This window comes from Spermophilus citellus (assembly GCF_964194105.1).
Source record: "Spermophilus citellus genome assembly, chromosome: 3".
Lineage (NCBI taxonomy): Eukaryota > Metazoa > Chordata > Mammalia > Rodentia > Sciuridae > Spermophilus > Spermophilus citellus.
Genome location: NC_138184.1, coordinates 201803088 through 201830543, shown reverse-complemented (window position 1 = coordinate 201830543; position 27456 = coordinate 201803088). Strand labels below are relative to the sequence as shown.

At 35.4% G+C, this 27456-nt stretch overlaps 1 protein-coding gene across 3 annotated transcripts; it reads right to left on the bottom strand.

The window, feature by feature from the left end:
• On the bottom strand, positions 1-27456 carry FAM133B (family with sequence similarity 133 member B). 3 transcript variants are annotated; one of them, XM_081288448.1, is made up of 11 exons: positions 27328-27456; positions 19400-19497; positions 17418-17496; positions 16134-16208; positions 15980-16012; positions 15524-15586; positions 14993-15085; positions 13376-13426; positions 11112-11204; positions 8761-8812; positions 1-4476 (listed from the first exon to the last, which is right to left on the bottom strand). In XM_081288448.1, the coding sequence occupies exons 1-11, from the start codon at positions 27349-27351 to the stop codon at positions 4448-4450; spliced, it is 690 nt and encodes a 229-aa protein (XP_081144574.1). In that variant the 5' UTR covers positions 27352-27456; the 3' UTR covers positions 1-4447. The 3 variants fall into 3 exon arrangements, with proteins under 3 accessions (XP_081144574.1, XP_081144573.1, XP_081144575.1); XM_081288447.1 differs by having other exon boundaries at positions 4-4476; positions 8765-8812; XM_081288449.1 differs by lacking the exon at positions 1-4476 and having other exon boundaries at positions 8761-8794; positions 11093-11204.

Below are 27456 nucleotides of genomic sequence, written 5' to 3'. Positions count from 1 at the left end.
AAAAAGTGTTACATTGAACTAGCTTTAATAAGCAAATATTTTCTGTGTGCAAAGTACCATGCTGTTTTTTTAAATTATTTTTATTAATTCTGAAGTAGAGCAATCATTCGCCATTGAGTTTTGTGCCAGAAAATTCAGGGAATTGGCCAAAGTAAACCTTTATACTTAAAAATTTTTCATTAAATTTCAGTATAACGAAAATAAAATCAGTTCTTAGTTGTCAGATAACCCTTTCACATGATGCCATGTAAATCCTCAAGCTCTTCTTCTCACATACATTTTAGGATACCCAAAGGTTAAAATATTTTGTTAAGTACAGTATAATTGCTTAATTGCCTATTTTTAATAGATAGCCAAAATAGTACATAGAAGTAGAGGGAATCTATTTTAGGTTTACAAAGCACTTGTTAACGTCCAACTAATGTCTATTGATATTTTAATTTGACAGAACCAATGTTCAGGCAGTATAGGATGTCTGGTCAGTACTTACAGCTCTTGACAGTTTTACTGATGGGTTCCACCAGTTTCTTCAGAACCCTCTGGTTCATGTTGACTGTGGCTCCAGCACACGATAAGATTCCCCAGATAGTCAAGCTCTAAGCCTGGGTGTCTTGAGTTACACTGATAGCAGAGGTCACTACTCCAATCTCAGCACACAATGTGACCATGGCAACTAGCCAGCAACCAAACAAAAGGTTTCTAAGCAGTTGAAAAAAAATATGCAACAATGGTTGCAACCACTTGGGATATATGCAGGAATTTCATTAAGGTTATTTTGATCTGAAACATTATAGTAATTCTAACATCTTTTCTTTGGGGGTAAGTATCACTTAAAGTTGTATTTCATATTTTTGCCATTTATATTATCAGCACAAATTGGAAATGTTTTTCCACTTTATTTGAACATAAAATAACTAAGATTACAACGAGCTTATTAAGTTGAAATAATTTTCTAGGGCATCAACATTTCCTTCAAAGATTATAACCTCCTTTAAACTCTAACCAAGCACCCTTATGAAATCCAAATGAGAGGCTTCAATCTGGGAGTTTCTAGGATGTAAAAACCCACTCTCATGCCTCCTATTTAGTAGACCTGACTGACTAGCTAGCAAGAAACATGGTTAGGACAAAGCTGAACTAACTCATATGTCTATTTTAAAATCCTCGCTACCTACTAGTCTATGGTCTGTTGGCCTTCACTGTAGTAAGGTCAAGAAAATGTACTAAAACGATTTCTAGAATTTTGGATGCAATATCCTTATGGTACTAGAGATTAAATCCAGGGCCTCACAAATGTTTAGACACACACTCTTTATCACTGAGCTATATCCCGAGCATATCCCCAGCCCTAAGATACAATATTCTTACCAATTTGGGAAGGGTGGGTCTTAGGGATTAAACCCAGAGCCTCATGTGCTACCACTGAACTATACCCCCACCCCCCTTACTAGATTCTTTTTTTTTTTTTTTTTTTTTTTTTAGAGAGAGAGAGAGAGAGAGAGAGAGAGAGAATTTTAATATTTATTTTTAGTTTTCGGCGGACACAACATCTTTGTATGAGGTGCTGAGGATCGAACCCAGGCCGCACGCACGCCAGGCGAGCGTGCTACTGCTTGAGCCACATCCCCAGCCCCCTTACTAGATTCTTAACATTAAAATTAGTTTTAAGCCAGGGCATCAACATTTCCTTCAAAGGTTATAACCTCCTCTAAACTGGCCAAAGTAAATCTTTATACTTAAAAATTTAATACTTAAAAATTACATGACTGTAATCCCAGCTACCTGGGAGGCCTTGGCCCTAAGCAATTAGTGAGACCCTGCCTCAAAATAAAAATAAAAAAGGGCTGGGGATATGGTTCAGTGATTAAGCACCCCTATCTTCAATCTCAGGTACAAAAAAAAAAAAAAAAAAAAAAAGTTTTAAAACAAGGCAAATAATTGGGGGCAAGGGGCTGTCTTCCTAAAATCTTCCTTCCAAAAATACTAGATGGATGCTCATAGGTTTTCAGTTAAAAAAGTTCAAATAGCAGTTCTCACTTGGCTTCCCTGGGGTTAGTCTACTGTTTACAATGAAAAGATAGAAAATTAATTTTTAACACATCTTAAATGGAAAAAAAAAAAAAGAATCTGTATTCTGAATAAAATAAAATCAAGACACTCTAATGGTACTTCAAATACCTAAATACACTGAGGGCAACCAAGGAAATTCAAAGTGACTGAAGTAAGTAGCACTGGTATAGAGCCAATTTTTCTATCCAGACACTCATCAACTTCTGGCAGTTATCCAAGTACCATTATCGAAACAACATGCCTTGTGTTTGTACAATTGGTGTTCAGTTACTCAAGAAAGACAAAGTGTGGTTTGTGGAAGGAGGAAGAGATATTATTATTCTGTACATTGTAGTTAACTATGAAATAAACATAACTGACAGCATTACTGTCAAATACTCTTTCCATACGTTACTGGAAGACTGTTATTAGAGAAACAATGAAAAAAGGTGTTTCATATTCAGTAAACAGAATCTGCAAAGTATAGTTTTTTATCAAATCACATTGTTCCCTCTTCCCCAGCCTAATGAACAGTTGCTTCTATATTCATAGCAAAACTAACCAACAAATGACCTAATAAATTTTTTTTTGGTACTTTCATTAACAATTTTCTTTTGGAATATGAAATGCTGGTCAAAATTTCTGTGTACTTGAGCATAGATATCTTTTGACAGTATGCAGTCTTAAGCACAAAATCTAAAGGAATTTTCTAAGAAATGTTACTTTTATAGTTAAAAAACTTGTGGTTCTATCTTATCTACCTACTAACCAAGTGGTATTTATCTTTATAACTACTTGTGACCCAAAGGGAGATAAGAACACAGCTATTTTTAAGTAAAATAGCTATTTATTCAGCCTCGTCATGCCAAAATGTTCTGTGCATATGCCACTATAATTAGCATACCCCCTGTAACAGGCAAAACAGTACATCAAATTATATTTCATATTACTTGATTATATAAAAATGTAAAATGAAAGTGATTTATCAATTCCTTTTAACATTCCTAATAATTCAGCAGAAGATATGAGGCACAAAATCTTAGTAAAATACGACACAGAAAGAACAGTGATAAAACTCTCACTTAAATTTAACTCATTATAATTTGTTATTAACATACAAAGACAACAAGCTTTTAAAACATTATATTTACTAAGATTCTGGCAACAGCTTTTTGTAACAAGATACAGCATACCAGGCCTGCCATTCAACTTGTTTATATAAGTCTCAGCTTCAATATGAAGCTGTTAAAAAAAAAAAAAAAAAAAAAATCAAAACCCTGCTTTTTACATGCTAAATATCTTGGCAAGTATGCCACTAAACATAGTAATGAACTTAAGACAGCAAGAGTAAGGAGTTAACAAAAGCTAAACATTGCAGCCTAAACAAAATTCATACAAAAAATAAACTATTGCTGGTTACATAAAATTTTCCTGACCAGTTAAAACTTAACTGCATAAAACATGCATTTTAGAATCTTCAGCTATCAAGTCCAAAAAGTACCAGTGTCTATTTGAAACGTTTTATCTCCAAAGCCAAAGTATAGTCAAACTTAATTCAAATGACGTAACACATTCTAAAGCTAAAAAACATTCAGTTTTTATTATCATGGAGATAAATACCAGAGCTTCAGGGACTTTCTCATGCTGTAAAGGGTTGTTTTTCTGGTTCACACAAAGCAGCATATGATAAAGTCCAAGGATGTCATTAAGCTCAGTAAAGGGTAAAGACTGTTGGTACCCAGCTCTGACCTCCCCAGGAAGCATGGCTACTGTGTCCATAAAAGTAGGATGTGTGAAGATCAAAGGCACGCTATTCTGCTAGCTAAAGAGATAGCAAATCACTCCCCTCCACTTTAAAATCTCCTTCCCCAGCTAAATAAAAGCATACAAGGGGGAAAAAATTAAAATACACTTATCTACACAGTAAGGATTTTGAAATATTAATGTGATCCCTACTTTAAAAATTTTAACTAGAGTCATCTGTTCAATTCTGATTACACCTTAAAGATGCATCCAGATTCAATTTGTGTTGATTTATCACTAGGTACTTCTAGTTTAAAATATTAGCTTTATTCCCAAATATCTTAACCACTAGTATGACTGCAGTGTATTATCTTCCAGTTATCAAGCACTGGAAGAAAAAGAAAAAACAGATGTTCAAGCAGCAGGCAATAATCATGGCCCTTCCACACAGTGGCCTCTGAGTGGCTCTAATAGTCCAGGAATAATTCTAAAAACAAGAAAATTCATGCATTTTAGTAAATATGTCATAATTTTCACAGTTGAAATTTCCTTTGACATTGCACTTTCTTTATAAGGGAATCCTGGTTTTTCTTATTGTTACGGTGAGTCAGGACTTGAACTAGCAGCCTTCTTTTTCTTCTTCTTACTGTGTTTCTTATGCTTCTTTTTCTTTTTGGTTTTTTCCTGTAAAGACAATTCTACGTTAGATATCACTACATCATGAAAATATGCAAATTATGAACATCTTTACAATTGTACTTCTAAGCTACTATAAGCAATTTATACAAGATAAACTACTCAAAACACTTTTCCAAGAGTCCTAGTATCATATGAGCACTAGGAGTCTTTTGTTGATTTTCTTTTTAAAAAAAAATTTTTTTAAATTATAGTAAGGCACAATATCTTTATTTTATTTATTTTTATGTGGTGCTGAGGTTTGAACCCAGTGCCTCGCACATGCTAGGTGAGCACTCTACCGCTGAGCCACAACCCAGCCCTTTTGTTGATTTTCAGAAAGGCAGCAAAACACTTAAGTCATTAGCACACTACCACAGCTTCTAACAAAATTTCCTGTAGACAATAAATTAAATTGAATCATGCTATCAATTGTTTATTTCCTGTTTTATAATTTCTACAAGTAAAGTAATTGTAGCTACTGCAAAGGAGTATCCCATCACAGTACAACATTTTGGTAAAATAATAGTTTTTAGAGAGAACAGAAATATTAAATCAGCCTTTTTTTTTTTTTGATACCAGGGATTAACACAGGGGCACCTGACTACTGAGCCACATTCCCAGCCCTATTTTGAATTTTATTTAGAGACAGGGCATCACTGAGTTGCTTAGTTAAACTTGCTTTTTGCTGAGACTAGCTCTGAATTCATGATCCTCCTGTCTTAGCCTCCAGAGCTGCTGGGATTATAGGTATGTGCCCCCAACCCAGCTTAAATCTGCTATTTTTAAGTAAATAGGAACACATACTATGCACAGCTCAGTCTGGAAGCACTACTTTATTAAATTAACAGCAACTCGTTAGTACGAAATATTGACGTACAGCTGAAAACTACTGTAATGTTTGTTTGTTCATTTATTTTTGTTTTAAGGTTCTGGGGATTGAGTCCAGTAGCATTTTACCACTGAGCTACATTCCCAACCCTTTATTTTATTTATTTATTTTTTAATTTGAGACATGGTCTTGCTGAATTACTGAGACTAGCCTCAAAGTTGTGGTCCTCCTGCCTCAGTCTCTTGAGTTGCTGGGATTACAGGCGAGTGCCACCATGTCTGGCTACTGTGCTTCTAAAACAAATGCTTAATCTTTAGAATTAAATGCCATTGAGGCTAGAAAAAGTAGTCAAATTCTGAGTAAGATGAAAGAGAGCTGAAGTTCTGCTTATCTCCAGCTCTTCCAGACAACTTTTGCTATAGAACTGAAGGCAGAACTTCTGGAAAAATAGATACTTGAAATAGTTACACCAAAAGAAAGACTTGCTGGGCACAGAGGTGCACGCCTATAATCCCAGTGGCTCGGAAGGCTGAGGCAGAAGGATCACAAGTTCTAGGCCAGCCTCAGCAACTTAGTGAGACCCTGTTTCAATATAAAAAATAGAAAGGGCTATAAAGTGCTCCTGGTTCAAAACAAAACAAAAAATAGACATATTAAGGACAGGAAATGCAACCTCCTATCCACTTCTATATCTATCAGCACTATCCACGATTTTCTAAGACCTCTATGAATAGCAGTAACTTTGATGATTTTCTTTTTAGTACATACTTAAGTACTTAGGGAATTTTACAACAGAGTCCAAAATTTTATAATTTGGTCATTCATTTATTCATTCATGTGCTGAGACTCAAACAATGGCCTGATGCATGCCTGGTAAGTACTCTACCACTAATCTATATCCCCATTCCCAATTCGGGCTTTTAAAACTAAGTGACCTTTCTCTTCTCAAAATATTTTTTCTTCTTATTTTCTTAAATGCCACTCTGTTGTTTTCTTTTATCACAAAGACCTCTTCATTTCCCATGCTGGCTACTCTCTTCTTCAACCTTCCTGGGGGCTTCTTTCCCTTCTTTCCCAATGTTTTCCCAGTCACATGCTTTAACTTCCACGTAAATATCAATGATGCCCAAATCTTTACCATATAGTCTTAACTGCTTTGAACTTAAACTTTTAAGTGTCTCGTTAACAGATCTATTTGTCCTGGACATATTTAAAATCACTATAACAACATGCTTTATTTTTGTCTCCAAATCTTCTAGTAGCCACTTTAGTAAATGGCACAATTAATTTGTCACTTTTGCTTAAGTCAAAGCTTTTACCTTCTTTGTTTTAACTTTACTCTCCACATCCAAAGCATGAAGCAAGTCCTACCATCTATGTTCAAAATGTACCTCAAATCCATCCATGCCTGTTCATTTGTGTGTATGTGTGTGTGCCAGGGATTGAACTCAGGGGCACTCGACCACTGAGCCATATCCTCAGCACTATTTTTGTATTTTATTTAATGACAAGGTCTCAAAGTTGCTTAGCACCCCTCTGTTCCTGAGGCTGGCTTTGAACTCATGATCCTCCTGTCTCAGCCTTCCAAGCCACTGGGATAACAGGCGTGCACTATGGCACCTGGCCCAGTTCATTTTTGTCAACTCCCTACATGGTATAAACATTACTCTTCACCTGAGTCCACTAGTCTCCACTGGTGAAGTATTTTTTTTTTTTTTAATTGGTTGCTCAAAACATTACAATGATCTTGACACATCATATATCATACATTTGATTCAAATGGGGTATGAATTCTTATTCTGGTGAAGTATTTTTAAACTGTAAAGAATTCAGGTTGTTTAAAACTCTCAAAATAATTCTTCACAACATTCTGATTAATATCAAACACACTAATATATGATATGGCCTGTGTTTCCTTCCCAACCTCATCATATTCTATTCCTCTTTCAGTACTAAGTATAAGCCACATGTACTTTCGTTCATTTTTCTCAAACATTTGAGCCATTTCCTACTATTGGTCCTTAGCTGTTCTCTCTGCTAAGGATATATTTTCCTTTGACTTTCACATGGCTGGCTCATTCTTGTAAATCTGACTTCAGCCTAATTTTACTTTCCTCAGAGATTTTGCTGTTTTTTTTGTAGAGTTGGGAACTAATGCACATTCCAGGCAAGTGCTTTACCGCTGTGCTATATTTCCGGCCCCTCAGAGGTATTCTTTGGCTCCTTTAGTGCCACAGTATATACAATATACACTTTTCTCTATCTTATACTTCACTGTATCTCCAAGACCTACAAAAATGCAAAGAACTCAATGGAAATTCTGAATAAATATATACTAGCCAAAAGAATAAAAAAGTGAAAGTGTACAAACACAAACTACAGTTATCCAAAATGAATTTGGTTGTCTTTTGCAGGGGGTGGGGGTGGGGGTGGGCGGGTAATGGGAACTGAACCCAGGGATGCTTTACCACTGAGCTACAACCCAGCCTTTTAGTTTTTGAGACCGGGTCTCACTAAGTTGCTTAGGACCTCTCCAAATTGCTGAAGCTTGCCTCACAGGCATGCACCACCATATATGGCACATGTCTTAAATTAATTAACCAATCTGAAGATAGACCAAAGCAGTCTCTGGCCAAATTATTTCCCCACTCAGGAAAAAAAAGTCTTTCTTATCACTTTGGTCTTTGAAGCAAATCAAATGTTATTTTTGAATTGTGCATTACCAGGGGAACCTTCATACAAAAAAAGCTTTTTCATTTTAAAACCTAGAGAAATTCTGGGAAGAACTTATCCCAGACCTACAAGTGATGCTGTCCTCATTTTTTTGCACCTGTTCCTAAGAAAACAGATTCAGAGGTCAGAGCCCAAACTTCACACTGAAAGCCATTAAATTACTTTGCTAATATGGTCTGCGTTACTTTTTGAAAAAGTTTCTGTTCACCATTTTCTCTTTGTTGCTCTATTTCTCATTTGGCCCTCTTTCTCCTTTCCTATTTCTCAATTTCTATAATGGCAGAGCTTGTTCTGAAAACCATCAAAAGAATTTTTGGTATTAGTGAGTCATCTATGTTTTAACTTTCCTGTTTATTTTTCATTGCAGATAGTGCTTAGAAAGGCTTTTTCTGTTATTTCAGGTTTGGCAGATCCGGAAGTAACTTACTCTGAAAGACAGGAAATCACCATATTTTCTAAAGCTTAAGAAAGTCAAACAAAAATTTGAGCTTATATTCCTGACAGTAAGACACTGGAATAGAGAAACAGGAGACGTTTGCCACCGGGATATTCTCCCTTTTTTACTAAGTCAACATGATTTTCTCCTACCCATTAAGTACAGCTGCTGAATACCACACCTTTCCCAATAATTTATTTTATTTCAGTAAATCTAATCTTGCTTTAGCACTACTCATTTTATATTAAACCCAAAGAGCTCTGCTGTTGTCAAGTAAAAACATAAGAGATACTTGCTGTTGCTTTATCTCGTTCTTCGCTGCTTTTCTTCTTTTTTGCTCGTACCTAAAAAGTCAAAATTTTTGTGAAGACAAACTATGTAATTTGTACTCAATGCATTTTTCTTTCACTCCCTAATGTATCTTCAAAAGTTACGTATAAAAACATTTCAAGGGGCAGGAATTGTAGCTCAGTTGGTAGAGCATTTGCCGTGCATGGGTGAGGCACTGGGTTTGATCCTCAGCTCCACACAAAAACAAATAAAATAAAAGTATGTGTCTGTCAACAAATAAAAAAATATTAAAAAAAGTCAACAATCAAATCATATTTTAAATAACCCATTATATCTCAATGAGGTTTCAATAAAAATATATATAAAAGAAAATTAAGATTTTTTTAAATCTCTGGGGAGGCTTCTCTTACATTCCCTTTTAGCACCTAAAACAATGTGGTACTATGGGAAAAAAATCTGGAGCTCTCAAAAAACATACCAGGATCTGAATCCCACCTCAGTTTCATCATCCATAAAAAAGGAGGTAGTATCCATTTCCAAGGGGCAATATGTGGAATATAGCATGGTATTTATCTCACTTTATGGTATCAACAAAAGGTATGAAATGATTAAAATTCTTTGAAATAACATTTACTACCCCATTTACATTTTATTTCCATCTTTTAAAAAGTGGTACACTGGATTTAAATTAAATTGAAAGGTGCTATGAGTTTATGTATATTAAATGTTAAGTCTAAATGTAAAATATGTAATATTAAGCTTTACTTATTATCATATAGGCAGACAGAGGTGATTAATGTAAAATCAGAGTATTAAAATTGCCTAAATGCTGAATAAGTACATAACACAAGCATATTAAAACGTAGTTAACAACGTAAGGAGGCATAAGGACTAAAGGTAGAGGCCACTAGCATTAGAGGCCATTAGCTTGCAAAACTGTGGTAGCTCTCTCTAAAGAACAATTAGGAAATTACTTTTTTGTTATTATTCTTATCCTTACAATGATGAGCTGGTAATAGGTGTACTGTATATACATTTAACAGACAGAGGCAAGGGATGCTCTAATGCAATGTCCAGAAGAGCTCTGTATATGCTATGTGATATTGAATAGTGTACGAATAATTCATGTAATGAATCTGTTTATGATACAGAAAATAAACTGACTGTAAATATAAACACAGAGTATTTTGTTCTGGATTTTAAGCTATAAAGCATGCCCCAGAAATGCAAATATCAGTGAAGAATATTTTACTTCATTCATTGTTGTCACACTTAATCATTTATATATTAAAATATAATTAAAAAAACATAATTACTTTCATTTCTTTATATTTCTTAGGGGATAGTAGTGTAAAAAATAGTGTAGATAATTTATATAAGCTACGAATTTTATTTCAGGGAGCATTACAAAATACTGCTACAACACAGGGACAATAGGTCTGATAGGACTGAGGGCCACTATTACAAACCAAAGACAATGAAATCAGTAAAGAGATAAGGCACAAACAAAAAGAGAAGAGAGGTGATGAGAAACAGGATGGATAGAGAAAGACCTGGACAGGGTGTATGCAGGAAGCCAACACAGTAAGGAAGAAATCAGGAAAACCAGTTCCTGTGTGAGTGTGCTTTAAACAAAGGGCAAGACTCTCATGTTATACTGTTGAAAGATCAATAAGTTGATCTCTATGGAAAGTTGCAGCTTGAAAAATCAATGACTAGTGAAACCCTAGGTGAGATTTTACAGTTCTATCAAGAGTTATGTAGACTTTAGCCACCTTTACTCTGTCCCAGGACTTACCATAAGGCCTTTAATAATTTGTCTCACTTAGTTGTCACAATTTAAATAATATGATAAGTTCCTAATTTGCAGATGAGGAAACCAAGGTCAAGAGAGAAACATTTCAAAGATGGTAACTTACTGACCTGAAATTAACTAAAAATGGACTCTAATACTAATAGAGTAAAAAAATCTTAGCAACTGTTAGAGCTGAAAGGGATTGCAGATGACCTAATTCTCCTTTCTTGCTTCACAGATGAGAAAACTGAAGTCATGCCAACAATTTTTTCATACCTTCCTACTCCCCAAATAGTAACTCAAAACAAGAAGTTAGTATGTGCGATATTCTATGGTAACCATGTAAGCAAATGCTGGGTTTCTGGTGTACATTATACAGCCTCTTTCATGTAGTCAGAATGTATACACTAAGAAGATAATATGAGAAAAATAAAAATAAAATATCTCAGATTTGAAAGATGTGTGGAAATATGGTTAATTATCAAAGTACTAGTCATGCAGTTATACTCTGAAAAAATGTATTCTGAAACTGAATAACTTCCATTTCTCTTACTTACCTCCTCAATATAATCTGATTCTGACAAGGACTCAGATGATAAAGGTTTGTCTTCAGGATACATCTTTCTTTTTTTACTGAATCCTTTAATGTCCTATGAAAAATAAATAACAAGTATCTTAACTCAAAAAAAAAAAAGATACCACGCCACACAAATTTTATGGTTTCTAAGTTCTAATTAGAAATCCTTCCATTTATCAGAAAATCATTCATTTTTCATTTTAGAAATGTCTAAAAATGATGACATTTACCATGATTTAAATCTTTAATTCCAACAAAGCAATCCTTTTATTAAATAACTTAGAAAGAACTACATATCCATATAGATGCAATATCTTCCCTAATTCCTTAAATTACACATGACAGAATTTTAAAGCAAATTATCAATTATATAATTGAAAGATTAGTATCCAAAATATATCTCTTACAACCTAGGAAAGAAAAGAGACTAGGGTTATAACTGGATGGTAGAATGCTTGCTTAGCATATATGAGGTCCTGGGTTCAAAATCCAGCACTGGAAAAAAAAAGATTAGGAATAGGCAATACAGAAAAAATGACATTTAAATGTCTAATAAGCAAATGAAGACACTTTCAATTCTTTTTTTTTTTTTTTTTATATTTATTTCTTAGTTCTCGGCGGACACAACATCTTTGTTGGTATGTGGTGCTAAGGATCGAACCCGGGCCGCACGCATGCCAGATGAGCGCGCTACCGCTTGAGCCACATTCCCAGCCCACTTTCAATTCTTTATACCATCTGTATACCTTACATTGGCAAAAATGAAGTCTCACAGTATCAACAAGTATGTGAGACAAGGGTACTTTCATATACTACTAGCAGGTTTGCAAATTAATAACAAGCACTGTTACTGAGCAAAATGTAGACACATTAAATGTATGCATATCCTGTAACCCAGAAATTATAGTTCCCAGGTATATCTGACTTAACAATAAATTGTGAAAAAGGAGAACTGGATAGGAAATATAAACAGTAGAACTGTTTGTATTATTGAAAAATGAAAACAATCTAAATGTTCACCCACAGGAGGAGAAATAAATTGTAGTGAATAATATAAACAAAAGAAATGAACTTAAAGTATCAACAAGGATAAATATTAATAGTAATGCTCAGTTAAAAAAGCAAGTTTCAGAAGGAAACAATGACATCATTTTGAAAAACTCCACAATGTTATTTATGGTTTCTTTCCTTTGATCAGTTAATATGCTCAATTAGCATTAACTAAAATAAGTCATGCTGGGTGTGTGCCCAAAGTCCCAACTAATCAGTGGGCTGAGGCAGGAGAATCACTTGAGTACAGGAGTTTAGGGCCAGGCTAGGCAATATTGTGAGATCAGTCTCTTTGGACAAAAAAGAAAACAAAATTATAGGTAAGTCACATATGAAGAGAAAATATGTTCTGATAAAATAAAAGATTTTCAAAATTTACCTATGGTATATTCAATCTGAAAGGTTTTTTTTTTTTTTTTTTTTTTAAATTTAAATGGCCTTAAAATGTCTTGAAGAAGCAAAGGAAATGTTTAATCTCTATTTTAAACATGACGTGACCCATTAATCTATCCAAATTCAAACTCTTCAGGATACTCTTCTGCTGGTCCTTAATAAGGAATTCAAATTAAAACATTTCTTTGTATCAACATGAAATACCATAAAAGCAAAAGAAATAAATTTTCTGGGGGCTGGAGATGTGGCTCAAGTGGTAGCACACTCGCCTAGCATGCATGAGGCAGTGGGTTCAATTCTCAGCACCACATAAAAATAAAATAAAGATATTTAAAAAAATCTTCTGATTTATTAACTAAATTTCCTGTTATTTTTTAAATTTATTTTTTAGTTGTAGTTGAACACAATATCTTTATTTTATTCACATATTTTTATGTGGGCTGAGGATCGAAACCAGGGTCTTGCAGGTGAAAGGGAAGCACTCTACCACTGAGCCACAACCCCAGCCCAAAATTTCCTGTTATTAACTAACGCTGTTGTTAATATTACTGTTAATTTCCTTTTTTTTTTTTTTTTTTGGTAGCAGGGATCAAACCCAGGGGTTCCTAACCATGGTCTCACTAAGTTGCTTAGGGCCTCACTAAGTTACTGAGGCAGGTTTTGAACTTGTGATCCTCCTGCCTTAGCCTCCCAAGCCACTGGGATTACATATGTATGCCACCATGCTCAGCTATTGTTGATTTCCTGAGGTTAAGGTTGTGCACAACAGAGTATCTTAAGGCAATATGAAAATATAGTTACCTTTTCTTTTTCAGTTGCATCCTTTGATTTCTTTTTCTTTTTCAAACTATCCTAAACAAATAAAAAATATATATATCTGTAAATATATATCAATTTTAAATGTCAATGATAGAATAAGGAAAAAAAAATGATTTGCTCTATGAGTAAAAAAAATTTACTCCAATATCAGCATATTATCCTGAAAACAAAAGAAAAATCTCCATTACACAGACAGTTGCTTGGAAGCAGAATAGGATGTTTAATTTATCTGGTTATATATCAAATCTATGAACCCTTAAAATTATCTGAAATAATCTTTGTCTATGATGGTCACATATGTTGTAGTTCTAATTCACCCTGTGCTCATATATCCATCAACCTGATCTGCCACCCACTTTCTTCATCAGGAGTGGAAGCAAGAATTTCTTTTTTTTCTTTCTTTCTTTTTTTTTTTAATAGTGGGGATTGAACTCAAGGGCACTCAACCACTGAATCACATCCGCAGCCCTCTGTGTATTTTATTTAGAGATAGGGTCTCACTGAGTTGCTTAGGGCCTCACTAAGTTGCCGAGGCTGGCTTTGAACCTGCAATCCGCCTATTTCAGCCTCCTGAGCTGCTGGGATTACAGGGGTGTGCCATCACACCCAGCCAAGAATTTCTGCTTTTAATCCCTTAGATTTATCTATTAGCTTCTCTAATCCTCAGTTTTCTTATTCATAAAGTTGATTAACAAATAACTACTCTCTAGGATTGCTGAGATTAAAGAAGGTAAAAGTCAAACACTATGTGCTTAACACATACTGCACATTTAATTTAATGTTAACTATCACTAATAAGACTGCTACTTTAAAAGACAAATAAGAAACCAACACTGAGTACTTTCTAGACATTAGGCTTTTTGCCAGAAGAAATCTCACTGGGACAAAAAGAAACTTTTTATAAAATTCAAACTGTTGGTTCCGTTTCCTGAGACTGTAGTATGCTGTTTGTCAAATTGTGGTTCATGGGCATCAAAATCATATAAGGCATCTGTTAAAATATAGATTTACTAATCAAACTCTGGGGAAAAAACAACAACAACAAAAAAACCTTCTGGAAATAAAGCCCAGGAATCAAGTTTTTCTTTTAGTGCTAAGAACTGAACTCATGCATACTAAGGAAAAGCTTTACACCTAATCTATGCCCCTAGTCCCCAGAATCAATATTTTTATAGAAAATCTCATGCCTTTTTAAAAATGATCTCTAAAGTTGAAGAGCCAGTTGTGCCTCACAATTCTGGTTAATACAGAACAAACTTAGGTACAGTACAGAAGAAAGGATATTGGAACAGATATTAGAAGATACTGATTCAAATTCCAATTCTAACACTAGTGAATTTAATCAGAACCTTACCCCTCCTCTGAATTACAATTTATTTATGAATATAGGGAAATAATGTTATAGAGATGTAGAGACATGGAAACATAAAAGTTTGGAGAATTACTAAATGCTACATGTGTTAGTAAGTAAATCAGTTAAATGTCATAGGATCAAATGGTATCTCATTTCTTAAGAGCAATTTAAGACAGGAAGAACTAAAAGAAAAACTTAATGTTTCTGTTACAAAAATGTTAATAATTTAAATAATAATAATTTACCTTACTGTCTGATTCAGTTTCTGAAGTGGAGCTTTCAGAAGATTTATGAGAACGGTTCTTCTTTTTCTTTCTCCGTTTTGCTTGTTTCTTATCCTATAGACAACATTTGCTTTGTTTCAGAAATATAATTTATGCATTTAACTAATATCAAAATTTTCTTAATGAATAACACTTAATAAGATTAGCTTGTAAATATTTTTCTTTAATTAATATTCACAATGTAACATCACTTTCCTGTTTTACAAAGTCAAAGTCAAATGATTTGAATCACATGTAATCCCTAGCACTTAGTCAAATAGGATTTTGGATTTTTCAAATCTTTTTTTTCTACTAATATTTTTATATGAACAAATTAAAAAAGATTTTTTAAAATACTAATATTTAAATGTCTTATTTCACTTATTGTGCTCTACCTTATAATTAATCAAAACCTGGAAATAAACATTTCTAACAGATATTTCAATAGGTTTCTCCTCTTGAAATTAAAAAGTTAGAGATATTATTTGATGAACTATTACAAGCAATCCTTACCTCATCTTCAGAATCTGAAGAACTGCTGGAAGAATCAGAGCTTGATGAAGAAGAAGATGAATACTTGACCAAGCACAAAACAATTAAAGCTTGTGAGATGCGGGAATTTTTTTCCTTTGCTAAGTCGCTGAAAGTACTTAGTGAAATCAATCTAATGTCTGAGAAACAGATGCCATATTCATAAGATTTAAACATTAAAGTATAAAAGCCATCTCCCCCCACAAAAAGTGACAATAAGTTGTCAATTGTGCTCTTTAAATCATAACAAAGGAGTTAACTAGGTTATAAGTAGATTGGCATCTTTCTTTCATGGTACTGATAGAACACCTCTAATCATGGCAACCACACTGCTTGACCCATATAGTCTTTTAGTATACAGGTTTAAATATATTATTCTTACTTTTTTTGCAGACTCTTTATTTATAACATTTAGAAAAATAGAAAACTTTTGCTCACCCTACCAGATTTCTTCTTTTCTTTTTTCTTTCTCTAAATGGAAACAAATAGAGATCTAAATAAGTTTTCAAATGCATCTATTAATAGCAATATACAGCATTAATGTGAAAACTGAATTAAGATTAAGAATAGCAATAAGCTAGAAATGTACTACCTGTCTTTTTTTTGATGAGCTCTCGTTTCCACTTAATAATTTCTCCCTGTGTTTTTCTAGTTCTTTCTTCCAATTCTGCAAGAAGGTTATAAACACGATAAGAGTCTATCAATCCAGTACTAATATACTTAGTAGAGAGAGACAACCGTTATTTCCTTTCCTTCATCTTCTAATATTTCTCTCCACCTCAGCTTCTAATTATACAAGGTAGGTCTGGTGGCCATATGTCTGTAGTCCCATGTTGAGAGCCATATGTGGGCTGTGTGTGGACTGTGTTATGCATTGCAGCCTAGTGAGTAGGAAAATCTGGTATATGGGAACTTCCAGTGGACATTTCCTTTGTGTAAGACTGCCCAGAGACACTGTGAATTCCTATTCTGCTCTGCCATGTCCCACACAGCACCAGAGATGGGGTGACCTGCCAAGATGCCAATCAACCTGCTGACTGCAAGACAACAAGAGCAAGACTCTACCCTTGAAACCTTACCCCTGCCTTTGATGTATCCCCTTAAATTAAACCACGGGAGCCATTTTCTAATTGTTCAGCTCCAGCTTCTGAGTGGGCTAGACCTATCAGGAACTCCCCTTTTAAAACTCTCTCTCCAACTTTGTCTTTTGCTCTTCACTAATTATTCTAGACTTTAATTTCTCAGGTGGTTTATGCCATCTTTGGCAGGAAGAACCCCCAAACTAGGCGCTGGATGCCTCTCCACAGTCCCACCTACTTGGGAGACTGAGGCAGAAGGATCAGCTGAGACTAAGAGTTTAAGGGCAGCTGGGCAACAAAAAAGGTTCAGGGGCCAACCCTTGACCCTATTACCAAGAGTGTCTTTTAGCTCATTTTGAAGAGAATATTAAGGTGTGGGAGTTTCCACAGAATACTGAGAGGAAGAAAAGATATTTTTACTGAGACTAAGGCTTGGTTTAAACAAGGATGGCTACTGTAAAAGCTGAATTAATCTGTACTATGGTTGAAATACTACATACATGTTTGAAATCAAAGCAAGCAAACATCACTATAAAATTCCTAAGATGGGGCGCACAGAGGGAGGAAAGAACTAAAGCTCAGATAACTTAGATGATTTACGTTACTACAAGATGGTTATTCTTATTTAAAGAGTACACACATTTAAATATGAAACTATAAAAAATAACACTAAACTATAGTCCCTTAACCTAAAGAGGTATCCCCAAACGCATGATTAAAAAAGAAGCAAATATGATTTCATTTTTGTTATAAGAAAAAAAAATTGGTTATTTCTTTAAAAGGTACTATTTACAAACCTCATTCATTTTCTCCTCAAATTCAGCTAAAGCCTTGGAGCCTTTCTTTTTCTTTTCTAGTTGCTCTTTCACTTCTTCCCTTAAAAAAATAAAAAGTACAAATAAAATTTCAAGCACTTCAAATTAGATGGAGGCTTATAAAAAAGACAATAAAACTCAAATAAAATTTTAATATTCTAATATACCTACATCCCAGTACTGTTAAATTTCAAACTTCTTTGTTCACATCCAGGTAAAGAATCATAATAAAATCTATCAGATACTACTAATCTCTGCTCTTCTAAACATGGATTTTAAGACTCAACACACCAAATCTCTGAGCACTTACATAAACAGGAACTGTTTATATTTTCATTTAATCCTCACGACAATCCAATAAAAAAAGGTAGTATGTATTTCCACTTACAGAAAAAGAAACTAAAACTTGAAGAAAGTAAAAAACTTACCTAAGGTCAGAAAACTGATAGAGTCAGTGTTAGGGGGAGGTAAGGTCTATATGACTAAACTCGTATATTCTATTAATAGATCTCCAAACTTATAATGTGCCTGACATATTTGCAGAGAAGAGTCAATATAGCATGACCAATTGCTTATTCTAACAAAGGCAAGCTTCCAGGGTTGGCCAGAAGTGAACACATGAGAACTTGAATTTTGGAGGTTCTTACCATTCCCTGATTACAAGTAGCTTACTCTGCCTAAACGTTTGTATAAGCAACATAGTTTAGGCAGAGTATCTGCTTTCCTTCTGGGAATCTGGAATTTTGGAATGTGACAGGCAGAGTCAGGTTGGAATTTTGGAACATGAAAGGCAAAGTCTGATCGGTCTACAGAAAAAACCCAGGGCACTAATGAGCCTCCTTAGTTAACAACATCTCACATGTATTGTCATACTCCTTTCAAAAAGATTTAAGTACATCTTATATGATTCCATTAGGCAAGGACCCTTGGAAGTCTGTGCCTGATTTCTCCTGGATTTTGTCCTACGTGCCTCTTCATTTTGTTGATTGTACCTGGTATCCTTTCAGTGTAATAAATCTTACCTTGAGTATACTACCTGTTGCAAGTCTTCCTACCAATGACTCACTTGAAGGTTGTCTTAAAGACCTCTGACCACAGAGAATACACTACCTTGAGCATTTCCCCCTTGAAGTTCCTTTCATTTTAAAAGTAAAATGCATTCTGTTTATACTCGTGCACGCAGTAGGAGGTAAATAAGACTTTCATTTAACTCAAAAGTATTCCCTACCACATAAAGCATACCTTTCAGCCATAGCTGCCTAGCTTTCAGGGCACTCTGAAATTCTGAAGGATTCTGAAGCTAATGGCTCCGACTTGTCATGTGTTACTTCAGGAGCATGGTATTAATAATAAGGAAAGATATAACTAAAAAAGTAAGGTCTGTGGTATAATGCTTTACTCATAAAAAATCAGAGGTAGGGGCTGGGGTTGTAGTTCAGAGGAAAGAGCACTCTCCTGACATGCGTGAAGCACTGGGTTCGATCCTCAGCACTACATAAAGATAAAAATAAAATACTGTGTTCATCGACAATTAAAAAATACATGTTTAACATAAAAAAAAAATCAGAGCTACTCAGTGAGTTGTTTTTTTAATTACTGAAAAGCCAGAAGATGAAACTAGAAATAAAGCTGAACATTATCCTTCCTAAAACTTGGCATGATTATTCAAATCCGCTATTTTTAACTTAGGATACCACAAAGTTAAATAGTCTTTTAAGGGACAGAGAAAAGATTGATATGAAAATGTGATATGGCAGTGCTTTAGTTATACCGGGTGGTGGATTCAATAAAATGCTGTTTTGCAGTTGTGCATGTGTTTCATACATTCAAAAGAAGGGACATGTCAAATATTACTTAAAAAAACCCACTTATCTGGCAATCACTTGGCAATCAATAAAAGTTATAAGAATAAAGTTTTAAAATTTATCAAAACCTTATAAAAAGGTAAACTGTTGCACAATTACCAGGTAGGCCTTGGTCGGTTCAGATAATCCTGGATTGTTGGCCCTGAAGACTGGATTGGACCCCTTGATCTGGCCATTGCTATTGGATTCATGTAAGCCTTGAGGAAAGAACACAAATTAGTTCCCTTAAAATAACCATTAAAAACGTAAAAGCTCACTTACATCAAGTAACCTTTATTATAAATGCATACTATATCCAATTAAGCAATCTAACAAACTTCTTTTTTTTAATATTTATTTTTTAGTTTTCGGCGGACACAACATCTTTGTTTGTATGTGGTGCTGAGGTTCGAACCCGGGCCGCACGCATGCCAGGTGAGCGCACTACCGCTTGAGCCACATCCCCAGCCCAATCTAACAAACTTCTGACTATCAAAATTAAATTTAATCTTCCATTAAGTCTTGAAAGTTTATGAAGTAGGTAACATTTCGCAGAAAATATGTTGTTTTACCAGGGAGTTGATACAATAATGATACCTCTTACCTACTGATGGCTTTATAATATTTCCTTCTAAGGCCCAATAACCCAGTGAAGGTAATAAACACTAAGCTCATTAACAAACTAAGAAACTCAATTCCAAATTAGGTGTAGTAACACATGCCTATAGTCCTAATGACTCAGTAGACCGAGGCAGGAGGATTCCAAATTTGAGGCCAGCCTCAGCAACTTATCAAGACCCAGTCTCCAAAAACAGAGAGATCTAAGTCTAAATTTACTGTTCCTTCTACTATTCCAGGAAATACTGTACTATACCGATGGAAATTTTATTTGCCAAATGCAAACATAACAATTTAAGTTGCACCCAGACAACAACAACAAAAAAATTGGACTTCATAAAAATTTTAAAGATGTGCACTGAGTGTGGTGGTGCATGTCTGTTATCCCAGCAACTCTGGAGGCTGAGGCAGGAGGGTTGCAAATTCCAGGTCAGCCCAAGCAATTTAGTGAGAATCCTTTTCAAAATAAAAGAGGGCTGGGATGTAGCTCAGTGGTAGAGTGCACATGGGTTCAATCCTCAGAACTGCAAAAAAGTGCTCATGCATCAAAGAACACTTCAAAAGAGTAAAAAGATAACTCAAAAGAGAAAATATTTGCAAATATAATAGAGATGAATATCCAAAGCGAATAAAGAGCTATGACAACTTAATAAAAACTCAAATAACCCAATTCAAAAATGGGCATAGGACTTGATTATCTTCTTCAGACATACAGAAAATTGCCAGTAAACACATGATAAAATGTTTAACATCGTTAGTCTTCAGAGAAATACTAATAAAATCACTAAAACATGGCATCTCCAAGCATTAGGATTTCTGTTTTTAAAAAAGTCATAAGGGTGAAGAAAGTGTGGAGAAACTGGCACTGTTGTGTACAATGAACAGGAAATAAATGGTCCAGCTGCTGTGGAAAACAATTTGGTGGCTTTTCAGAAAGTTAAACCTAGAACTACTGTCTGATTCACCAATTCCACTTCAAAGTATAAAATTACTCCCAAAGAATTGAAAGCAGGGACTCAAAGGTGAAATCATGGAAAAGGCTACCAAGAGATGAGTGGACAAACAAAATGTGTCTTTTACACACATACACACACACACACACACACACTTTAGCTTTACAAAGGAATGAGATGCTGATAAATACAACTTGGATGAGACTTGTGAAATCAGATAAATGCAAAAAGAAACAAACATGATTTCCTTTATATGAAGAATCTGGAGAAGAGGAGTTTGGGAGTTTTGTTTTGTATGTTTTCTTGTAGTACTGGGGATTGAAGCCAGGGGTGCTCTACCACCGAGCTACACCACTGGCACTTTAATGCCACTGAACTATACACTTAAATAATGGGTTATTAGAACAAATTAAAAAATAAAAAATTTTTAAAAATGGTTAAAATATTTTGGCTCAAAAAAAAAAAAAAAAAAAAACAACCTACAGGGGGCTGGGATTGTGGCTCAGTGGTAGAGCGCTTATCTAGCACATGTGAGGCACGAGGTTTGATCCTCAGCACCATATAAAAATAAATAAACAAAATAAAGATATTGTGTCCATCTACAACTTAAATATATATATATATATAAAAAAACACAAAAATTCTCAACTGTACTCTCTATATTATACTTACTGTGACAGAAAAACACTTTTTATAGAGATTTTGTTTTTTCTAAACACAGAGACAAAGTAGAGAAAAAAGTTTCTCTGTGAATCAGGATGTCTATCAGAGAGATGCTGTTTTATAAAAATTCACTTTGCTACACACATAAAGTCTGATTTTTAATTCAGTCTCAAACTCTTCTTTATCATTATATTCAATTTCTCCAAAATTATTTAAAGTCAATATTTATAAAATTATTCTAATTTTTTAAATAAAAAGAATTCTTGTTCAAAGTGACTACTATTAAGTTTGATTTTAAGGTCCTACCCAACATTCTAAAAGGAATAACAAAGGTAACAATGATTCTGTTGCATTTCATTTATCAAAATATATAAATGACAAACATTTTCACCTTTATAACAAATATAAATATACCTCCAGATTTTTCTGGTAGAGTGAACAACTACTTACATTCAGTTGATAGGCTCTGAGCCTAATTACTTGGGATGAAAAACAAACCTTTGACATAATTTTCCTACAAGTAATGTCAGATGTTCCCAATGTCAAAGATGTTTAGAGAATCAGGGAAGGATGTGAATACCTAATAGTAGAGACATGTAGTTTTTAAAAAATATATAACCCTCAAATATTTCATTAAAACTGAAACAGAGGAATTATCAGCCTAAATAACAACACTGAATCCTAATAAGAGTACGACATGAAGGCTGGGGTTGTGGCTCAGTGGTAGAGCGCTCCCATAGCATGTGTGAGGCCCTGGGTTCAATCTTCAGCACCACATATAAATAAATAAAATGAAAGTATTGTGTCCACCTACAACTAAAAAAATATATTTTTAAAAAAGAAGTGCAATGTGCAAGTTCATCATTTATAAAATAGGAATATTATTCACATCTATCACCTTCTTTCTTTGGTGATGTCATAATTTTAGTTGTAACTAATGGCAAAATATTTAAGTTTAAAACTATAAAACTTGTTTATTTCCGGAGTACAAATACATAGGATGTTCACTAAATTTCTACAACAGCAAAAACTAAAAACACCCAACCCACCATCCAACTGGGACTCATTAAATATATTAAAGTATACTCCCAGGGGCTGGGGTTGTGGCTCAGTGGTAGAGTGCTCACCTAGCACAGGCGAAGCCCTGGGTTCAATCCTCAGGACCACATAAAAATAAATAAATAAATAAATTAAAGATATTGTATCCAACTATAACTAAAAAAATAAATATTATATGACAAGATGTCTCCAAGATTTCTCTAGAGTAAAAGCAAGTTGCCAAAAAATAGATAACACTTTAATAACTACAAATACTTAAAAAAAAAATCCGAATGCACCACAAGGTGAAGCGAGACCTCCCTTTTCACCACTTATGTAACTCATTACCTTATAAATGAGAAAAATATATATACAAACATTCTTTCTTTGGGGGGGTTGGTAGGTGGGAGGTACCAGAGATTGAACTCAGGAGCACCCAACCATTGAGCCACATCCCCAACCCTATTTTGTATTTTATTTAGAGACAAGACCTCATTGAGTTGCTTAGTGCCTCACAGTTGCTGAGGGTGGCTCTGAACTTCTTTGAACCTCCTGCCTTAGCTTCCTGAGTCACTGAGATTATAGGCATGCGCCACCACACCTGGCCAAATATTCTTTTTTTTTTTTTTTTTTTAGTTATAATCCTAATACCTTTATTTTATTTATTTTTATGTGGTGCTGAGGATCGAACCCAGGGCCTCGCACATGCTAGGTTTAGTTATAATCCTAATACCTTTATTTTATTTATTTTTATGTGGTGCTGAGGATCGAACCCAGGGCCTTGCACGTGCTAGGCGAGTGCTGAGCCACAACCCCAGCCCCTTTGAGTACAAAGGTAATCAAAATGAGAAAAATTCAACCAAAATACTGTCACTCCAATTCAGAGAGATGAACTATAATGTATAAAAATTCAAAAATGGCAGAGTGGCAATTTTTCATTTTCATTAAAAAAATCATAATATCCACCACATATTACAATCTTCAAAAATTTTAACATATCTTAAAATCATATTGACATTTTTCTGTGTCTTAGTCAATTGCCAAGCAGCTTTCCTAAAGTCCATACCAACCTTTTTTTTAAATTTTATTTTTATTAAATTAATTAATTAATTTATATGACAGCAGAATGCATTACAATTCTTATTACACAAATAAAGCACAATTTTTCATATCTCTGGTTGTATACAAAATATATTCATACCAATTCCTGTCTTTATACATGTACTTTGGATACTAACGTCCAACACATTCCACCATCATTTCTAACCCCATAACCCTATTTTTTTAGTTCAGAGGAAAATAATAGTAACGTAATATACTCATATGCTACTAATTATAGGCAATTTAAAGTATAATTATATGAGCTACTATTGAAGTAGTTAGGCTTACGTTTAAGCTTTTGACCAAAAATATTATCCTTAGTCTGCTTAAGTACAAGCCAAATGCCTTAATTATTTAGTTCAATTAAAATAGTGATATTTAAAAAGTAAATTTTATGAGCTAGGTTCCATGCAAAACACTTAATACTTTATTGTTTTTTTAAAAAAATATTTTTAGTTGCAGATGGACACTATTTATTAGGGTACTGAGGATCGAACCCAGTGCCTCCTCACACATGCTAGGCAAGCGCTCTACCACTGAGCAACAGCCCTTGCCCAATACTTTGTTCTTTAAATCACCAAGGATCAATTCTTTTACTATGCATCCCAAAAAGTATGAAAATAATAAAATATGAAATCTTTATGTTCATATTTCATAAAAATATGAAAATAAAATCTAAAATATGAAGATTGTGCAGTTTCTTGTACTTGACCACTGCACCACACACATGCCCAGCCCTATTTTTTGTATTTTATTTAGAGACAAGGTCTCACTGAATTGTTTAGTACCTCACTTTTGTTGAGGCTGGCTCTGAACTTGTGATCCTCCTACCTCAGCCTCCTGAGCCACTGGGATTATGGGCCTGTGGCACATGTGAAACCCAGAAGGGCAAATTGGGCTCAAAGGGATATTTATTTGGACAGGTATTTGAAAAGAGTAATGTGGTATAACTACTAACTGACACAGTGTACAGAATTTAATTTGTTAGTTTCACTACCTATTTTTATCTATAAGATACATCTATTTTAGAGGGCACAAACTAACAGGAAAGGAAGAAGGAGAAGGAGAAGGAGAAGGAAGAAAGAAGAAGAAAGAAGAAGAAGAAGAAAGAAGAAGAAAGAAGAAGAAAGAAGAAAGAAGAAGGAGGGAGGAGGAGGAGGGAGGAGGAGGAGGGGGGAGGAGGAGGGGGGAGGAGGAGGAGGGGGGAGGAGGAGGGGGAAGGAGGAGGAGGGAGGAGGGGGAGGGAGGAGGAGGAGGAAGGAGGAGGAGGGAGGAGGAGGAGGAGGAAGAAGAAGAAGAGGAGAAAGAAGAAAGAAGAAGAAAGAAGAAAGAAGAAGAAGAAGAAGAAATCTTCCAGAAAACAAAAGGCATAAAGGGTGGCCATCATGAACTCAAGAGCCCTTTAGAGATCCCAAGAATTAAAATGTCTATTTTAACAGACTGTTCAAGAATGTACACAGAGAGAATCCTAATGTAAACTCTTGACTCTGAGTGATCATGATGGGTTAACATAGGTTCATCAATTTTAACAAATGTACTCTGGTGCCAGATGTTGATAATGGGGGAGTCTGTACATGTGTGGGAGTATAAGGGAACTCTCTGTACTTTCTGTTCAATTCCGCTGTTAACCTAAAATTGCTCTAAAAAATAAAGTCTATTTTTAAAAAATTGTTCAACCTGAAATTTAATGGAGTTTTGTGGAAAAATAGCCCTATAATCTATAAAATTATGATATTATCATCAAAGAAAGAATGAACCTGAATTGTTTTCAAGATAATCAAATGTATAACACCATGAGTGAGTGAACCCTAATTCAAACTACTGACTTTGGTTGACAATGATATGTTAGAGTAGGTCATCAATTAGAATAGAGGGGATGTTGATAATGGGGAGGTTATGTATGTGTGTAAGCAGAAATTTTGCTGTGAATCTAAAAATGTTTTTTAAAAAAGTCTTAAAAACAAAATGGGTCACATGACCCAAGTTTAACCAGTCCCAATTGAAACAGTCCTATCCCTTTCTCTGTGCAATAAGTTGACTGAATTAGACCATATGTGTCTTCTGCCTCTTAATTTCATGTTTTTATTCTCATAATCTTTGAAGTACAAATAAAATGTTACCAGAACACTCTGTGCCATGATAGCATACAAAAAAGTACGCAGTTGTTATCAAAATGCTCTAGTAAATTAATCTAATTTGGTTAAGTTTTTCAAATGCTTTAAAACCAAAATTTTCCTCCCAGTAAAATGAAACACTTTAGGTCTCTATAAAAAAACTGCAGCCAAAGTCAGATGATTTCTAAGTTCAAGGCCCAAGAACATTAAAAGAGTCCAAACATTTCAACATCTCAAACCTAAGTTTGATGCCTGGCACAACACCGTTTCAACTACGGTCATCAAGACACTACAGCAAAGTCTTGCAGTCAGGAAAAAAGAATATTCAACTTTATAATCAAGGTTCACTACCTCAGTGGTTCCTAGATATTTTCCAATTACAGACTACATAAAACAAACGCTTTTAAGTAAGTCGGGAAATGTCATTTCATAACAGTGAGGCTCTTTTAGCACATACACAAACACTCCCGCAAATAATTGTTAAAAAAAAAACCCTTAAAACCTAGAACGTAGTACATTAGCTTTATATTTTCCTCATTTTGCTAATCAATGATTAAAATTCTGTAATACACAAGCCCAAGAATCACCAGGCTACAACCCATTCTTATTCACTATTCTCTCAGGTTTACTGCTCATACAACCTGATTCAGAACCTGGGCTTTTGAAACCAATCCGCAGCCCTTCTGCACCTCCAGCGATTTGAATGCTTTCCTTGTCCAAAGTACCTTCTCTTTGGAATGCCCTGAGAACCTCAAACATCTATCAGGTATCATTTATTACTCCTCCTGCAATGGATTACTTAATCCTTTTCTCACTGAGTAGTAATCTTCATGCCACACACTCTCTTGGGCATCATGCCTTTTGTGGTCCTAACTATTCTGCGAGGTTGTGGGTAATAATGATCCCCTTTTATAACAGGTTCAGGGGGGAAAAGTAACCTAAGTCACCTAATTCCCGAAGTACCAAAACTGGCATTGAACTCTGCTCGGAACTCCACAGCCAACTATTTCCACGCCATACATCCCTTTTGCTGGCGCCAGACAGTATGCGATCGAATGCTGCGACCCCAGTTCTCAAATGCTAGCCCATCCGTAGCTAAAGCCTGGCGCGCTGCTGGCCCCCGGGTGCAGAAGCCATGTCCTAGGCCTAGGCGCCGAGCTGGGCTGCGCGATCCAGAGGAACGGGAGAGTCCCGGAGCCTCCACGAGCCTCAGAGTTCGGAATTACAGACAGAAAGGGGCAGATTTCCCCTGGGTCTTTGCGGCTGTAAAAAGTGGGCACTGCTGGCGCGGGAGCGGGAGGAAAGGGAACTAGGGAGCAGTGCCAGAGGGAGCGGCGGGGTGGGGGACAAAAGGGAGGGCCGGGGAGAAAGTTGGGGACCCGAAGGCGCCAACTGTGTGCCTGGCGCACGCGCGTCTGGGATGGCGGAGGGTGCTAGGTCTCGCGGCCCCAGGTCCGAGCGTAGCCGCTAGCCCTCCCGCCGAGCCGGGAAGGGCGAGAAGACCCGCTTTCCTGCCGCCCGGCCCCCAGTCACCCCACTGTTTACCCCGTCGAGTACTCACCACTCGATTGTCCCGCTTCCCCATGGTGCTGGTCGGAGCGCACAGTGAAGACGCCAAGAGAGACCAGGCCAGCAGAGCAGCCGAAGCGGGCCCGCCGCGGGTCCTACGGACGGCTTTCCTGTCCGTCCA

What these genes read in the sequence shown, in the direction of transcription:
- FAM133B (XM_081288447.1), bottom strand. Translation starts at nt 27,351, where the DNA reads ATGGGGAAGCGGGACAATCGAGTG. An exon ending in AAAAGAAGAAATCTGGTAGG is followed by an intron (nt 15,587 to 15,979) that starts GTGAGCAAAAGT and finishes TGCTTGGTCAAG; the next exon opens with TATTCATCTTCTTCTTCATC. An exon ending in AATCAGATTATATTGAGGAG is followed by an intron (nt 8,813 to 11,111) that starts GTAAGTAAGAGA and finishes TTGACTTTTTAG; the next exon opens with GTACGAGCAAAAAAGAAGAA.